The sequence below is a fragment of the Tachysurus vachellii genome, chromosome 5, assembly GCF_030014155.1.
Source record: "Tachysurus vachellii isolate PV-2020 chromosome 5, HZAU_Pvac_v1, whole genome shotgun sequence".
Classification (NCBI taxonomy): domain Eukaryota; kingdom Metazoa; phylum Chordata; class Actinopteri; order Siluriformes; family Bagridae; genus Tachysurus; species Tachysurus vachellii.
The window spans coordinates 2,565,001-2,579,901 of record NC_083464.1 but is presented as its reverse complement, the minus strand read 5'-3'; the positions used below and the strand labels follow the sequence as shown (position 1 = coordinate 2,579,901).

At 38.9% G+C, this 14,901-nt stretch overlaps 1 protein-coding gene across 1 annotated transcript in view; it reads left to right on the top strand.

Moving 5' to 3' along the window:
• col11a1a (collagen, type XI, alpha 1a) overlaps window positions 1-14,901 on the top strand; it is a 92,930-nt gene that overhangs the window by 43,317 nt on the left and 34,712 nt on the right. Inside the window, exons 25-37 of the mRNA XM_060869497.1 lie at window positions 496-549; window positions 766-810; window positions 1,628-1,681; window positions 1,757-1,801; window positions 2,809-2,862; window positions 3,060-3,167; window positions 3,470-3,523; window positions 6,348-6,401; window positions 8,508-8,552; window positions 10,080-10,133; window positions 10,260-10,304; window positions 11,550-11,603; window positions 11,923-11,976. Of these exons, the coding sequence (XP_060725480.1) occupies window positions 496-549; window positions 766-810; window positions 1,628-1,681; window positions 1,757-1,801; window positions 2,809-2,862; window positions 3,060-3,167; window positions 3,470-3,523; window positions 6,348-6,401; window positions 8,508-8,552; window positions 10,080-10,133; window positions 10,260-10,304; window positions 11,550-11,603; window positions 11,923-11,976 (720 nt within the window). The remainder of the gene's footprint in view (window positions 1-495; window positions 550-765; window positions 811-1,627; window positions 1,682-1,756; window positions 1,802-2,808; window positions 2,863-3,059; window positions 3,168-3,469; window positions 3,524-6,347; window positions 6,402-8,507; window positions 8,553-10,079; window positions 10,134-10,259; window positions 10,305-11,549; window positions 11,604-11,922; window positions 11,977-14,901) is intronic.

Here is a 14,901-nt window from a genome sequence, read left to right as displayed (position 1 = left end):
CACCCTGGAAATGAATGTAGTATCATGTAGCAAGCATCCCTTATACCACATGAGGTATCATGTTAATCAGATAACAACCAGGTAGAACATTGGTGAGCCGTGTGAAACCACTTATCCACTGCTAATCAGATAAATGGAACAAACTACAGACCACTTAACAACAGCAGAGAAGCCATCGCCCAATTCCATAAAAACACCTAGAATAGCACACTGACCACCTAGCAAAATGCTAACAACTGACTGGTTCTCCATAGTAACCACCTAGCAACACCAGATAGACAGCAAATGGAACACCATAGCAACCACCACCACGTAGTAACTTCCTAGAAACCATCTGGAGTTCCATCCTCTCACGAGTTTCACCAATTTAATCTTTAGACATTAAAACCTTTAGCTCTTTAAACTTACATTTAAATTACAATTTTTTGTTCTTTATTATTTTATATAGTGGTTGTCATGGTAAATTTTAAACATTCTCCCCGCCCCCTCTTACAGGGTCCTCAGGGTCGTTCTGGCCTGCCTGGTTTACCCGGTTCTGATGGACCTCCTGTAAGTATCACATGCACACACACACACACACACACACACACATACAACGCTTCAATGATTAATAATTCAATATTTGCATCACCATTCCAAATCAAAATAAAACATCTGGAAACATCCGGTCAATTTTTACTCAATATAATACTCATCGAAGCAGCAGAGTTAATGTGCAAAAAGGTGAGATGAGTCTGTATATGTAACGTTCTTCGTCTGTTTCAGGGTCATCCGGGAAAAGAGGGACCTCCCGGAGAGAAAGGAGCTCTGGTAAGATCTGATCTGCAGCAGCTAATATATATTCCATCATAACTCATAAATAATGTGCGGTGAATTTAGCACCGTGTTCATACAGATATGATAAATAAACAGCTAGAGTGAGGAACTATAAATATTAACCTCCTTATTAAAGTCATTTCTGTAGAAGCATTAACAGCTTTCTGATTATCCAGTGATCCATATATATATATATGTATAAATGCACAGTATAGGTGAATATGCAAATTAGAAACAATTGGCCTGATATTGATAGTTTAGCTATCTGGTCTAACTAACGCCATTTAAATAAATTTAAGTTTAATCCTCCTGGATTGTTGCAAACGTTAGCTGACTTAATTGTTTAGTTTCATTCTGCAGCTTGTTTCATTTTCAAGCTGCTGATTGTCATCCTTTAATCTCACATGTTGCTCATTTACATTCAGTTCTATCGCTTACATTAATACAATTAAAAATGACACAGTAATCATTTAATAAAACACACAAAAATGTATTTGTGTATAAAACATTAAATTCGCACAAAATTACATACTTTCATTGCCTAATAAGTTCCTTAACAATTAATTATATTAATGCATTTGATGCAAAGTTTTTTTTTGTTTATTTTTATTAAAAAATATTCACTTATATTATTAAACATATTCAATAAATATCTACAGACAGTGACAATAAGGGAAGAGAAATGTACTGATTTAATGATTACTGTTTACTTTAGGGTTTATTTATCCGTACATGCAAACTCCTATGTTTTAAAGATTAATATAAGAGGATTCTAATACTGATCGTTTATTTGAATCTTTTCTGTTTTCAGGGTCAGGTTGGGCCTCAGGGGCCGATCGGATATCCAGGACCTCGTGGTGTAAAGGTACAAAACAAATAAAATTTGTACAGAGCCATAAAACTCTAAATATCAATTTAAATATCGAGTGTTTTTACACAGGGTGCCGACGGGGTCCGAGGACTTAAAGGTGGAAAAGGAGAGAAGGTAAGGATCCAAATTCTGTTTCATGACAACAGATATATTGTTAATGTGCTTGTTAACGAGATTTAAAGTCATCAGTTTGGGGCTTTAAATGATTAAATGAGTTGTTTGATTGTAAATGATTCTTAATTTGATTCTTTGTTTTTTGTAAATGATTCCTACTTTAAAACTTTATTCACTTGTATTGATGCTTAGTTTGATTCTTTGTTCATTGTAAATGATTCCTCGTTCGACTCTACGTTCATTGTAAACAATTTCAGTTTGATTCTTTCTTTGTTGCGAATGATTCGTAGATTTAAGGCTTTCTTTAGTGAAAATTATTCCTAGTTTTAAGACTTTTTAGATGTTATTCACTTGAAATGATTAATAGTTTGAGATTTTATTGCTTCAAAATAAATCACTGTAAATGATTCCTAGTTTAAGACTTTGTTCATTTTAAATGATTCCATGATTCTCATTGATTTCATTTACAATGGATAAAGTTTATACACCCCTGCTGTTAAAATGGCAGGTCTTTGTGATAAAAATAAAGATAAATCATGTCAGAACATTTTACCATCATCAATTTGAAAGTATAATGTATAAAAGTTAAGGGAAAAACAATCATATATTATTTTTAGAGAAAAATGGAAACATTATTTAAAAAACGAACACAAAAAAAAGACACGCAACACTAATAAATCGCAACATGCAAAATAAAATCCCCTAAAACTCTAGATCCATCTGAATCTAAGTGCTTCTCCTCTGCACAACTCTTTAGATTTCATAAATCTATTGTCCATATATATAATTTTCTGGAACAACTAAAGAATAAGTGCAGTGACGTTATTACCATGTAGCCTGTAGGGGGCAGCATGGTCACACCTTCAACTCTCAACGCTTTACTTATGCAAAAAAAAAAAAAAAAAACAAGAAGTAGGAGTGTAAAGAATCATTTTTTATAGTGTGTAAAAGCTGTTTTGTGAGTAAAATGAAATACATGAATATAAATGTTTATTTCTTCTCCTCAGGGTGAAGATGGATTCCCCGGGTTTAAAGGAGACATGGGTCCCAAAGGAGATAGAGTGAGCACACACACACACACACACACACACACACACACACACACACACACACACACACACACACACAAACACACACACACAATAAATTGGAAATTATAATTTTGAATTATATTGTAAATATTTATATGTATATTATATATAGCTGCCCTGTGTATGTATGTGTGTGTGTGTGTGTGTGTGTGTGTGTGTGTGTGTAGGGTGAGCTCGGTTTGATTGGACCCAGAGGTGAGGATGGTCCTGAAGGTCCTAAAGGTCGCGCTGGTCCTAATGGTGAATCCGGACCCCTGGGTCCATCTGGAGAAAAGGTTTGAACTTCCAATTGCCTTCTATTATTTTAGTATACAGAATTTCATAAAATGTGCAGATTATCCAGGTTAAATTATGAAATTCTCTGCCCTTAACTCCGGTTTATAAAACCGTTTATTAAAAAAACAAACAAAAAAAAAAAAAAAAATGTAAGGCTGCTGGATCAGAGAAGCTCCTCTTTGAGAAATAGAAGTAGTAGAGAAGTAGAAATAAAAATTATTTGTTGAATTGAAGTGATCTGGAGCTGATGGAGCTGAACTAATCTGATGACTGTACACGATCTTCTGGTGTTTTCCATCAGGGTAAACTCGGAGTTCCTGGACTGCCTGGATATCCAGGACGACAGGGACCGAAGGTACGTCCACTTCAAACCTGTTCTAATTTGGTGTAAGCAACTAAGTCCCAGTGTTCTCTGGAGCACAACCAGGGATTATGAGTTAGAGATTAGGGATTATGAGTTAGAGACTATGAGTTAGGGATTATGAGTTAGGGATTATGAGTTAGGGATTATGAGTTAGGGATTATGAGTTAGGGATTAATTAGGAGAAGAGATTGTAAACAGAGGTTAATGGTTAGAGATTAGGGATTCAGATTAGGGATTAACAATTATTCAGGGGTTAAATATTAAAGATTAGGGAATAGGAATTATAGATTATTGGTTATTTAGGGTTAGACTTTAGATATTAGAGTTTAGCCATTTAGCAATAAGTAATTAGGGATTATTTTTTAGAAATAATGAATTAGGGATTAGATATTAGAGATTATTGATTAGCACCAAGGGTTTGGTGATTAGTGGTTTGTGGTTTTGGGATTATGAACTAGGGATTGCTGCTAAGGGATTAGGGATTATTACATCCCAGTGGAGGTCTTTTCTTACATCACTGCAGACAAAATTCACAATTCTACTAATGCATAGTAACTAATACATAGTGTGTGTTCAAGTATTTTGTTCCCCTGTGTGATTGGGAAACTCATTTAGACCTCTTCTGGTTGATTGATGCTTGCTGAAGAGTAGACATCTAGTCAGAAGTTTGTGTACCCTTTAGGTCATTAATGTTTTATTTCTATATAGAAATTCATACAGTCGTGTAGTAAAAAAGAGTTAAAACTAAAGTGTGAAGCGTTTTCCTGATGAAGCTCTGCACCTCTCAGCTTCATGAAGAAATGATCTTACAGAAATAAATGTAGACCTGGGAATTGATAGCATTAGAAACTCTGTTTAACTATAAGCTTTTATCAGAACAAACAAAAATACAATCAGTTGAGTGTCCAAACTTTTGACTGGTAGAGTCTCTTTTATTAAAGAAGCAAATATAAAATGTTTCACAAGCAAGCGGAGAATGAAATCAAAATAAAAAATAAATCACAAGCCTCTTTTTTTATGACCACATCGTAGCATCAGGCAGCTTTATGCTAAGTGTCTTCGCCAAGAAAAGTGTGCGCTCTACCTCCCATCGCTCTCTCTCTCACTCTCTGCTCTCGTTCTTACTAAATGTATGGCTTTCATCAGCCAGGTCGTGTTTTCTACATCACAGCAGGAGAAAGCATGAGTGAGTGAGAGAGAGAGAGAGAGAGAGAGAGAGAGAGAGAGAGAGAGATGGATGAGAGAAGAGATTGCGGTAGAGTTTGATTTCCCATCATCCCCACAGGCTAAATTTCCATGAGCTGTCATTGCACAGAGTTTCAGTGTTTATCTCAGAGGTGGTGTTCAGGCACTGTTGTTGATTCCGTAAAACAGTGTGTGAGCTAAATCACAGCGTCGGTGTGTTGTGTGTTGTGTGTTTTGTAAATGAAGGAGGCTTTAACATTGCGTTGATTTGTTTTCTCTGCTCCAAATAATGCTGGCGTGAACGGAGAGCCGGGGTAAGATCGTCCTCGTTCAGTCGAACACGAAGCATGCACAGACCTCCTTTATAGCCACCTGTATCATGTGTGTGTGTGTATGTGTGTGTGTGTGTGTGTGTGTTTATATTTCCATATTTTTACTTTGTGGTGAAATTTACCTGGTCCACACAGCTGCAGCTAAAAGATTAGGTGTAGGATTTCAGGTGTTAACTAGCTGTATTAATAAGTGTGTGTGTGTGTGTGTGTGTGTGTGTGTTTATATCTCCATATTTTTACTTTGTGGTGAAATTTACCTGGTCCACACAGCTGCAGCTAAAAGATTAGGTGTAGGATTTTAGGTGTTAACTAGCTGCATTAATAACTGTGTGTGTGTGTGCGCGCGCGTGTGTTTGTGTGTGTGTGTGTGTGTGTGTGTGTGTGTGAGTTTGTGCATGTCTGTTTCATGACATTTATCAACAACTTAATCAGAGGCTAGTAAATCAGCAACTTGATTTGTTAACCTAACACTTATCACTCCAGCTACTAGCTAGCTAGCCGCTAAATCTTACATCATCAAGCAAAAGCAAGAAATTGGATTAACTGACTCGATCCAGTGAATCTCAGTGAGTTTATTCACTCCAAATAGATATGAAAGCTTCTTAATTTCCACTTAATATAGCTATATAAGTTGTCTGTTCTTTTCTTTTGCACCACAAGGGGGCACACTGTAACTGCCTCTTTAACAATTCTGTCGTAGTAGCACAGTGTCGGCTCTGGTTCCTGCACTGCGGGCAAAACTGTTCCTGGAACTAAGCTAGCATGAAAAAAGGGATTGATTGATTTCTCGTGCAGGATACAGACTTCATTCTAAGTTAAAAAAAGTCCATTAGAGATGAGAGATTCAACAGTGTGAATTTTTACAATAAGAATCGAAATGTTATCACACAGAACTTAGGTTAATTCACTGAAGTATCTGTTTCCTATTGCATCTCATTCAAAAGGACTTGACACGTTTTTCCTTGCAGAGGTTAAATATGTGCAAATGTTTCACTAATAAGAGAAAAATGTTCATCTATTTTAATTATTACTCGTATTGATTTTAGTGAAATAACCATGATATGATAAACTGTTGGCTATCGGTATCATGTATTTTATTGTATAACCGGTTTTCAGGTATAAACAGCTTTCCCTGGTTTACTAGCTTACATTTTATGATGCTAATTATAATTAGCGACAGAATCTTTGTATTTGTGTTTCGCCGTAGTATTGTGTACATTTTAAAAGCGTGTAATTGTGTCAGTTGTATTTATTTGAATGAGCCACAATCCCACTCGTGTTATCTCTCTGATCCGCAGGGCTCGTCTGGATTCCCAGGATTCCCAGGAACTAACGGAGAGAAAGGAGCCAGGGTAAGATAAGATTTGTGCATGAAATTGCTGCACCATAACACACACTCACACACAGGGGGTTCATTGATTCCCATCATGAAGGGATTTATAACGAAAACACAGGCGCTGATCGATACTCGAGAACAAAAGACGCTGAATCACAAAACCAGAAGAAAAAGTCGATCGGTTTTGGGGAAGTTGAAAAGTCAAATGTCGGGCCTTGCTGGACGCAATATGTGCTTATTTATACTGAATACACACACACGCACACACACACACACACACAGGCTTCACATGGGACTGTAGCCAGTGTTTACACACAGTACGCTAGCATTCGTGCCATCACAGATGCGGCTGCTGTAGCGCAGTTAATTAAGATTTAAGTTTTTCTCCAGGGTTTTATCTTCTAAACTCGACAGATTTCATCAACAAGATTATTAAAAATCCTGAGGTAAAATTACTAACCATTTACATCACACAGATTAGTTTTGTTAGTCAATAAGAGTCACAAATCAGAATAATTTCCCTTCAATGCTAACAGTTTTCATCTTGAATGCTACAATTTACAATGCTAACTTAGTTTGCTTTCTAAAATCACCACAGAAGGTTATTTCTAGGTGGCTAATTTTATAAATGTATTAGCTTGATAAACTTAGCAATGTAGTTATTTCTTATGGAATAAAGCTAGTTGCTTATTACAGTAAAGCTATTTAATCAAAGCAAAGTTACAGGGCTGTCGAGTGTCACGCATTGAGAGTGACAGTTCCTCATGTCGGTCTTTTCTCACGTTTTCCCGCCACACATCGTATTTCTCACGCATAAAAACTTTTTGACTATTTATCATATATTTAATAAGCCGCAGCACCCAAAACGTATCAGTCCGCACCGCTGTCTCTATGGAACCGGGCAGGAATCAAGCGCGTCTCCCCTGGAGCTCTTAGTCGAGCCTGACACTTATCAGCCAATCAAAAACAAGAGGCTACACAACAGCCAATCAGAAAATAGCACTATTGTATCTGGGAAAGATTTAACGCAACAACCAATGGAAAAAAAATATTCATTAGAGAGGGTATTTTTGATGGTTGGTTTGGAGATGTCACGCTTGCCTGTCTTCAAAACTTGAGAGCCCTGAAGTTATTATAGAGCAAAAAATAACTCAGAACATAATTTCTAGCTGTTTTTTACAGGTTATCACGAGTTATGTTCAGTGAACTAAAGTTAAATTGTTATTTATTTTGATTTAATAAGAGAAGAAACAACAGCTAAATATTTTTCTATCTAGCAAACATCATAACCAGACATTGTTACAAGGCTTAATTTACCACAGAAGTTTATTTATAGCAAGCTAAAGTTAGCAGAGAAGGGCATAACTGATTAGCAAAAGTTACCACAAGACAACAGCGCTAATAATTTAAATTTAGCAAAAAAAAAAAGATTATTGCTAAGCTGCTAAAATGACCACAAGAAGGTTGTTGCTTATTAGTTGATATATAATATTATTTTTAATTTGCTAAAATCACAGGAAGTTATTTCTCACCAGCTAAAAGAGTTTATTGCTAGCTAGCTAGAATTAGTTTTTTTAGCTAGCTAGATAACATTAGTCAATTACAGCCGACTATTTTTAAATATTAAAATAAGTAAATATTGTAAAGTCTTCATTACATGTTTTTTGTCTTGTGTTTTTTTTTTTTATAAATGAGAGTGTTACTGTGAGTCTTTAATGAGTTCACTTTGGCAGACGACTTGCAGAGTTTTCAGCACAATCATTTAATCAGGACGACGTTTTCTAACTTTGTGAGAACACAAAATGTAAACAGACACCGGTTGTTATTTTCACTAGTGATGTCCGAGAATCAGATTCATCTGTCAGTAATGTTTAATGCTTTAGTAAAATGCCAAACATAAGGCAAAATACCACGCAATGCACTCGCAATCTGTTCAAGAAGAGACAGCAGGCGGTTAATGTCCTGTGTGTGTGTGTGTGTGTGTGTGTGTGTGTGTGTGTGTGTGTGTGTGTGTGCGTGTGTGTGTGCCAGCTTGGCATCTTCTCAGCCGAGCTCTTTGCCAAAACTATATTGAACCCCATCATTGAAATTCTCCACACTCACTTCTATTTCTTTTTGAAAGGGTGTTGCAGGGAAATCCGGTCCAAGGGGACAGCGAGGTCCAACGGTAGGCTGAATGTCCATGTATTCAAAACATATATGTGTCTGATTAAGCATTGAACAAATATTTACATTTTGAATACGTCACATCTACATCACTCTCAGACCTCCATCACTCTCACACCTCCATCACTGTCACATCCCCATCACTCTCACACCTCCATCACTGTCACATCCCCATCTCTCTCAGACCTCCATAATTATCACACCTCCATCACTGTCACAACCCCATCACTCTCACACCTCCATCACTGTCACATCCCCATCACTCTCACACCTCCATCACTCTCACACCTCCATCACTGTCAGACCTCCATCACTGTCACATCCCCATCACTCTCAGACCTCCATCACTGTCACATCCCCATCACTCTCACACCTCCATCACTGTCAGACCTCCATCACTGTCACATCCCATCACCCTCAGACCTCCATCACTGTCACATCCCCATCATTCCCACACCTCTATCACTGTCACACCTCCGTTACAGTCACACCCCCGATCACTGTGAATCCTCCATGACTCTCACTCCTCCATCACTGTCACATCCCCTTCACTCTCACTCCTCCATCACTGTCACATCCCCTTCACTCTCACACCTCCATCACTGTCAGACCTCCATCACTGTGAATCCTCTATCACTCTCACACTTCCATCACTGTCACATCCCCATCACTTCCACACCTCCATCACTGTCACATCCCCATCACTCCCACACCTCCATCATTGTCAGACCTCCATCACTGTAAATCCTCTATCACTCTCACACCTCCATCACTGTCACACCTCCATCACTCTGACATCTCAGTCACTGTGAAACCTCCATCATTGTCAGACCTCCATCACTGTGAATCCTCTATCACTCTCACACCTCCATCACTGTCACACCTCCATTACTGTGAAACCTCCATCGCTGTCAGATCTCCATTACTCTGACACCTCCATCACTCTGAAACCTCAATCACTGTGAAACCTCCATCACTCTCACACCCCATCACTGTCCCACCTCCATCACTGTCATATCTCCATCACTCTCACACCTCCACCACTGTGAATCCCCATCACTCTCACACCTCCACCACTGTGAATCCCCATCACTGTCACACCTCTATCACTCTGACTTACTGACATAAAGACTACGCCTCTTTAATTAACAATGATAGACATTAATCAAACACCTTTTTCATTATCACAAACAGACAGAATAGGCCACACCTCCTTCATTGACAGTGACAGACATAGAGGCCACACCTTCTACATTAAATGACACAGATGCCACACCCCCTTCATTAACGTACACATAGGCCACACCTCTTTCATTAACAGAAACAAATTCTATAATTCCTTCATTTACACTTACATACCCAGAAGCCACACCTTCTTTTCTGTACACGCGTAACAGAGTGTGTGTATTATAATTACATGTCTGTATAATGTTTTATACGGTAATATAATGTTATATTAGTTTTTGTATGATATATTATTTTATATAATACATCCTCATGGAAGAGTTTGTGTGTGTGATGAAATCAGGGTCCTCGAGGTGCTCGGGGTGCCAGAGGTCCGACCGGAAAGCCAGGTCCAAAGGTAACAACACACAACTTTCACGTTGTTCATTTGCATAATTTTGCATATTTTGTGTGCCAAGCCGATCTTGACTCTCACTCTCTCTCTCTCTCTCTCTCTCTCTCTCTCTCTCTCTCTCTCTTTCAGGGTACAGCGGGTAACGATGGTCCACCTGGCCCTCCTGGAGAGAGAGTAAGTACTACCCATAATGCACTGCAGCAGGGTCTACACATTAGCTTTGCATGTAGACCAGAGGCAAACATCTATTATTTGTCTCCAGGAGCTCCTATTGCAGATTTATGAAGGGATTTATTTACTACAGCGTCAGGCTCATCTCCTATTCAGGAAAACATCCCGTCCTCACTTCCCTTTGCTACTTGTTCAAGGAATAATACATGCCGCAGTGGCACACGGTTGTCCCTTTTCAAATCATATATCAAATAATAATAACAATACCGGTACATTTGTTTCAGGGTGTGTGGTTCAGCTACACTTTCTCACTCTTTAAGAAGCGCAAGAGAACAGGGAAAGTTTCACCAAAACAGAACCATGATGATTCAATTTTAAATTTGTGACCATACAGTACACTCGCCGGTTAGATGGATGAATTTGGGATAACATTGTTGCTAGGCAACCGAAACATCCGGAAATTGAGTTTAAGCTTCTAATCTAGGGTATAATGACCTTTTGTCTGTATAAACAAGACAAACCGGTTGTAACTGGTGCAAATTGCTTTCAAGAGCAAAAACATGATGGTTATATAAAATAATATAATTTTATTGTTATTTTTATTTACATTTCTGATTAATTGTTTTTTTATTCACATCTATACTAAAACATGGTGTGATTTGTAATCAGTATCAGTGTATAATCAGCTCTCTTGTAAGCTCTCAAATCATACCAGTGCCATGCCGCATGTCCTGGTAATTATGGGGCCTTTTAATTAAGGCGCACCTCTTTATTAGGTACATGTCGTTTGCATCTCGTTTGCATGTCGGACATGACGATAGGTTGTGACGTGTAGATGTGTAGATGATGTCGTGGTAACTGGGCTTTCGAGAGGTTTTCTTCTCTCCAACCGTGACAGCACGAGCTTTACTGTTTAACCTCATTTATCACGGACAATTCAGCGTATTAGCTAATCACCACACTGTTAATGATAATCACCACACTGTTAATGATAATCACCACACTGTTAATGAGTCAATTTGTGTGTGTGTGTGTGGGTGTGTGTGTGTGTGTGTGTGTGTGTGTGTGTGTTGGAGCTGAGATAATATTAAACTCTATATAAAACTATAAAATGATCTAGCACACTGTTATGTTGGAATCTCTGGCGGCGAGAGGATTTATCTGTGCAAGCAAGAAAAATAATAAATAAATAAATAAATAAATAAAGTGTGTAGTGTGATTTTTAATCTTCTGAAATGTCTGTTTTAGGGACCTCAAGGACCTCAAGGCCCCGTGGGTTTCCCAGGACCCAAAGGTCCCCCTGTAAGTACAGCTGTATTCCCACATCATGTGCTTTAAACTTCTGTGATTTCAGATGAAATCTATGGAGCTTTATAAATATAATATAATATAAATATTATAATGAATATAAATGTTGTAAATATTTTTAAATGTTCAACTGTTTTTTTCTCATTTATTTATTAGACCTTTTTTTTCCTTTGGTTTAGAACTTGCTAAATTTAAGAATTGCCTTTAAAATGTAAATTTTTTAAATAGATTTAAAAAAGACAGAATTTGCTGAGACTCTGATGAACACAGTTTATTTATATATGGTGGAAAATAACCTGTGTGTGTTTTTCAGGGGCCACCAGGAAAGGACGGGTTGCCCGGACACCCGGGGCAGCGCGGTGAGACGGTGAGTTTCTGTCTGTGTGGAAATGTTTTGGACACATTCTCCCACTCTCACACACTCTCACACACTCTCACACACTCGCACAAACACTCACATACACACACTCACACACTCTCACACATTCTCACACTCTCACACACTCTCACACAATCACACACTCTCACAAACACTCACACACACTCTCACACTCTCACACACTCTCACAAACACTCACACACACTCTCACACATTCTCACACACTCTCACAAACACTCACATACACACACTCACACACTCTCACACATTCTCACACACTCTCACACACTCTCACATAATCACACACTCTCACAAACACTCACACACACTCTCACACTCTCACACACTCTCACACACACTCTCACACACTCTCACACACTCTCACACACTCTCACAAACACTCACATACACACACTCACACACTCTCACACATTCTCACACTCTCACACACTCTCACACAATCACACACTCTCACAAACACTCACACACACTCTCACACTCTCACACACTCTCACAAACACTCACACACACTCTCACACATTCTCACACACTCTCACAAACACTCACATACACACACTCACACATTCTCACACACTCTCACACACTCTCACATAATCACACACTCTCACAAACACTCACATACACACTCTCACACATTCTCACATGCTCACACACTCTCACAAACACTCACATACACACACTCATACACTCTCACACATTCTCACACACTCACACACTCTCACACACTCTCACACAATCACACACTCTCACACATTCTCACAAACACTCATATACACACTCTCACACACTCTCACACAATCACACACTCTCACACATTTTCACACACTCTCACAAACACTCACATACACATTCTCACACACTCTCACACACTCTCACACACTCTCAAACATTCTCACACACTCTAACAAACACTCACATACACATTCTCACACTCACACGCACACGCACACACTGACACACATTGACACACTGGCACTCTCACACACTCACACTCACTCTCACACACTCTGACACTCACACACACTCACACTCTCACACACTCTGACACTCACACACACTCACACTCTCACACACTCTGACACCCTCGCACTCTCACACAATGTCACACATGCCAGGATTTATTTGTGGATGAAGTCAGATGGTGCAGTAATACGAGGCTGCCGGTGCCAGCTGGCTTCCAGGAGCCCGTTTGTCACTTTAAAGAGCGACTGTTCAGCTGCGAGAGCTCTGCATGTGTAACCGCTGGTGTTTAAAAAGCTCTCACACACCTAGCACGACTTATCACTTAATGATAAAGTCGTATGGGGTTATTAGAGCAGGGAAAATGCTAAACACTGCACAGAGACAAATGGGACGGATAAAAGCGAACGGCCAGAATCTCACCTGCGACGACGAGCTGCTTACTGTGTAACTTCTGTAGAAATAAAAATCTGTTAGTGTTATTGTCCATGTTAGTCTTTAAACATTGACACACCAGTTATCCAATCACCTGCCTCCAAGCTTGTCATTAGTTATAAAGTCATTTTGCTAGTCATTTCTACTAGCTAGCTGGAAAAACAAGTATTTCTCTCTAACATTCCTCAAAGTCAGACCTCCACTTTTACATCGTTAGCGCTCAAATCAGCATGAACATTGATTTAAAATGTGTTGGGAAGAAAACAACAAACACCATGACTTTAATCTTTTAAAGTCAAAAAAAAGAGGAGGCTTTTATACTTTAATACGCTTTTGTTAGGTCTCAGCTGAGTTAGCTGAGACTCAGTTAGGTCTCCTGATTTTCAGGATGGCGTCGGACTCTAAATTTCAAGCGTCGGTCTGGACGGAGAGTGTAAATACAACAGGCTTGAATGAAAGTTGTGATAAATCGACACATAGTAAAAATGCACTGCTTCCCGGAAGCTCCAATCAGGACGTAACAAATCACCCCAACTCATTTGCATATTCATGAGGTAATCAGTTTTGTTCACTAAATAATCACAATCAAGTATAAATGTTACCTGATGAGTGTGAGGCTAAAGAGATCACATTTAAAGTCACACTGCATGAAAAGATTTTTTAACAGTTAGCACTTCGTCCGTGCTAATTCTCAGCACGTAGTTCGAGTCTGATGAGTTCACATTTAAAACAGAGGCTTTCTTAGCTCTTCTGCGTATAAACTGATTTGAGGTGACGGAAGAGCTGCTAGCTAGCCAAGTCACAGTCGAAGATTGAAATGCTGACATTTTATTATCAAACCTCTTTTTTGAAGGGAAACACTCTGATGCCCCTTTTCCACCAAAAAGACCCGGGTGCTGGTTCAGAGCTAGTGCTGGTGCTGGTTCAAAGTTGGTTCCACTGGCGAACCTTCTAAGAACCGGTTTGCCTTTCCATCGGTTAGAGAGCATCACAGAGCCGAGTGTGACGTCACTGTATACGTGTCACGTTACACAGTGTTACACGTTACACTTTAGCGCAGCAGCAACAAACACAAACACATCAACAATGGCGGATGTTGCTTTACTGTTAATGCTCATGGCTTTGTGAACCTACATTAACACCCAAACGTGACGAATCTAACGTGTACGTGCAGCTCCATGTAATCTGTATAAACGGAGGTTGTTTTCGAGAAAGTACATAATGTTATTTTATCATTAACACAGAAAAAAGTTAGCCTTAGCATGTAGCTACCTATTATCATGTGTGCTGATAATGTATAATATCGCGGTAAAGTAAAAGTGTATTAAACATTAGTATACTTAAGGTACATTATCAAATGCACTAACAGTAGCCCCGCCCACAGCCCCGCCCACAGCCCCTGACACAAGCGGTTCTTAAGTCTAGACCAGCAACGTTTTGGTGCTACTTAAGAACCACTTTTCCTGGTTCAGAGCCGGTGCTTTGGCTGTTGAAAAA